The 3,343-nt window shown below is 38.4% G+C and overlaps 1 protein-coding gene across 1 annotated transcript; it reads right to left on the reverse strand.

Moving 5' to 3' along the window:
• Positions 1-963: 963 nt before the first annotated feature.
• On the reverse strand, positions 964-2,991 carry LOC121911374 (ovarian cancer G-protein coupled receptor 1-like). Its single transcript, XM_042432770.1, has 3 exons — positions 2,759-2,991; positions 1,917-2,104; positions 964-1,782 (listed from the first exon to the last, which is right to left on the reverse strand). Exons 1-3 carry the CDS (start codon positions 2,786-2,788, stop codon positions 1,275-1,277), a joined length of 726 nt encoding a protein of 241 aa, XP_042288704.1. The 5' UTR covers positions 2,789-2,991; the 3' UTR covers positions 964-1,274.
• Positions 2,992-3,343: the final 352 nt, after the last annotated feature.

The raw sequence follows: 3,343 nt of genomic DNA on the forward strand, positions 1-3,343 counted from the left end.
CAGCTGATTAGTGCAACAGTTGGTAATCAACAAGTTTAAGAAGCGGGAAATGTACAGTAGGCCTCACTACTGTAACTTATATTGAAAAATATGATATAATTTCTGCCCCAAATTATTATCTGAAAAAGTATGAGAACATAATTCAGTAATTTGGAAAAAAAAAGAAAACAAAATGCCTCCATAGTATTACACAACAGTAGAGTTGTGCTATATGATGATATATACCAGAGACAACCAGCAGAGATTTTGATGATTTGTCAGGTTTAATTCATAGAGTTAATCAAAAGCAAATATTTTTGTCTGGAAACATGTTTTTATTGAATTTCCAGGAAATTTACAATTTCTTATAAAAGTACTGTGATATAAGATTGTATGTATATTGTCAAGCCATAGCATGCCAACGACAAAACCCCCCAAAATATAACTTACATTAGATAAAAAGAAGTAAATCATATGTTGTTTAACTTGTGTGCATAAAAATACCCCCCACACACAATAATAGACATACATAGTTATAAGTAGGAAAAAAGTTTTAAAAAAGTAACAAATTATAATGTGTGTGAGAGGCCAAAGAAAAAAAAAGTCTATAGACTTGATATGATGATCTCCCTGTAGAAATAAGACGGAGTGGCAGCTATAATAACAGGGTGATCATGGTATTGAACAGCTCAGTTGATCAACAAGTAATATCTGGTTTGCTTCTTTGATTAAAGGGGACATAACATGCACATTTCCAGGTCTATAGTTTTATTCTGGGGCTCTACTGGAATATTTCTGCATGACTTACAGTTCAAAAAACTCCTTATTTATCTAATACTGCCCCTTTATGCAGCCTCTCAGTTCAGCCTCTGACTGAAACAGGTCGTTTTAGCTTCTGTCTCTTTAAAGCCCCCCCTTGATGAGCCCACTCTGTTCTGATTGGCCAGCTCCAGGAAGCTGCCCCCTGGCAGACTTAAATTATGAATATAAATGACAGAAAATCACAAAAAGCATGTTATGTCCCCTTCAAAGGATAATAATGATAGACATCAATTTAATGCACATTTGTTGAAGCCCTAACAATGAACCAGAAAAAGTTAACCTGCATGGACAAACATTTCCCACTAACCACTTCTCTCACAACATAATCAAAACAATGATTTCTTTTCATCTACTTGTGATGGTCACACCACTGGCTGACAACAAACAGCGTTATTAGTTTTGTTGTCTTTTCCTTTTTCTCTCTCCCTCTTTCTCTGCCTGCATGGAGCTGACTGTGTACATGTTGTTGTCTTTCATGCTGATGATCTGCTGTTATCATCACTGTCCATTCTGCAACAACACAGAGAGGCCAAAAGCTTGTCTATGACCCCTTTCCTAATGAAAAAATACAGAATCAAGTCTGCAAAAGGACTGAATCTAAGAAGCATGAAAGTCAGGTTTCTGAAGGTATAATTATCTCTGGCTTCTTCTACCAGGTAGCAGATGATGCTGGGTAGAAACAGCAGTGTGTAGATGAGCACCACCAGGACCAACATTCCCACAATTCGTCGTTTTTCATCAGAGGAGACCGAGATGGCAGAAGACAGCGATTTGAGGGTCCCACCCAAGAAGAATATGAGCAGTGGTAAAGGAACAAGGAGAAAGACAGCGAAAATGGTTTTTAAGACCTTAATTTCAACCTGGAAATAGAAAGGAAGGACATAAACAAGAGGAAGGGTCCAGACCACGACACAGACTGCAAGAGAGATCTTGATGGGTCTTCTGACGTGGTACCACAGTGGCCATGCGATGAGCAAATACCTGAAACACAAGATACACAGTCTATCATCAGATACAGAATATTCCTGACTTTGAGGAGCTTCAGATTTATATGGTAATATAATGGTCATACACATGGAAGTAGCTAAAAACATACAAGATAGACAGATAGCTACCTTTCCAGGGCGACACAGACCATGAAGCCAACACTGCTCACCCCACCAAAGCAGTAAATATAATAGAAGATTTTACAGATCTTCCAGTCCACAGGATTTGCCACTTCGACGATCATGCAGCAGAGCTGAATGATTTCAGAGATGAGGAGGTTGATGATGAAGATTGGAGCAACATTGTTCTTTTGCACCTGCAAGAAAACAATGATAGAAATAAACAAAGCAGCTGGAAACATTTTTTTTCAATTTTCTGGTGTTTTCATTTAGGATCTCTGAACAAAATGTCCAAAAATACAAGTGGATTGAATTCTGCGTAGTGATAAATATGTCATTTTGCTCTGCACAGCAATTGCAGTCAGAAACATTCATGAATTGGCCAATGTGTCATCAAATATGACACACTGGCCAATCAATGTTACAAGACTCAATGACAACAAGAGTCTACAGCTATGCTAACTGCTCTGTGAGGCTGTACTTAGGCACAGGGGTCCATTGAGCTAAATGCTAATATGCTCACAATGACAATGACCATCTTAGTTTAGCGTGTTAGCATGCTAAAGACAGAGTGATAGATATTGATTGTCCTCATGAGGAAATTTGGTTAAACTGTGCATTATATGTGCCTCTAAAACATAGACATATAGATGCATACATACACATACATACAACGATTTCAAGCAGAGGAAAATACTTATATATATATCGTAATCTGATGATTAGTCTGCAATGGAATTTAAAACTGCTTTTTTGTCCTTTATATGCAACCGGATGGGAGCGGAGTGAAAAATTCTGAAAAACCTGATGACAGTTTCTTCTCTACAAGTTAATGATGCTGTTAACCTCACCTTAAGAGAAGCTGGAATGAAGCTACACATGTTAACTGCATGTGTTTAAGGTCCAAGTAGCTTAAATTTATAGGACATTACAAGACTTCCTTCCAGCCTCCACGCAGGATTGTGACAGCCCTCTCTCTTTTTCTCTCTTTCTCTCTTGCTTTCTTTCTCTCTTTCTCTCTTTATTTATCTGCCTCTAGTTCTCTCCAGTTACACTCTTGTTATTTTCTTCCAGGAGTGGTAGGCTAAGAGGTCTGTCATAGCTGATCAGCTGCACCTGAGGAGGGAGTGGCCCAAAGGATATAAAAGGACTGCTGGCCCAGGAGTCTCTCTCTTTCTTTTCAGCTGAACAGCAGCACCCCGTTCACATGGCTTTCACTTTAGATTAGTTTGTGTTGAACTTCTGTTTCTTTACTTTTACAGCCAACATTTCATGCATCCACACACCCACTTTACACCACTGATGCCTAACATTCCCATATTTAAGTATGAATTGTTATGTTTAGTTAAATAAATATCGTTTTGCACCGTTCATCAGTGTGTGGACTCTCTCCTTTGTTGCAAGCCCTGAGCCAGGTTTGTAACAGGATGAAGATT

This window comes from Thunnus maccoyii, chromosome 14 (genome assembly GCF_910596095.1).
Source record: "Thunnus maccoyii chromosome 14, fThuMac1.1, whole genome shotgun sequence".
In the NCBI taxonomy this organism is placed as follows: Eukaryota; Metazoa; Chordata; class Actinopteri; order Scombriformes; family Scombridae; genus Thunnus; species Thunnus maccoyii.

Bases quoted from the DNA above. Each gene is read 5' to 3' on its own strand.
- LOC121911374 (XM_042432770.1), bottom strand. From the start codon at position 2,788: ATGTGTAGCTTCATTCCAGCTTCTCTTAAG. The intron at 2,105-2,758 runs GTGAGGTTAACA...GTTTTCTTGCAG, and splicing joins TCATTCCAGCTTCTCTTAAG to GTGCAAAAGAACAATGTTGC. The intron at 1,783-1,916 runs GTAGCTATCTGT...CTTGTGTTTCAG, and splicing joins GTCTGTGTCGCCCTGGAAAG to GTATTTGCTCATCGCATGGC.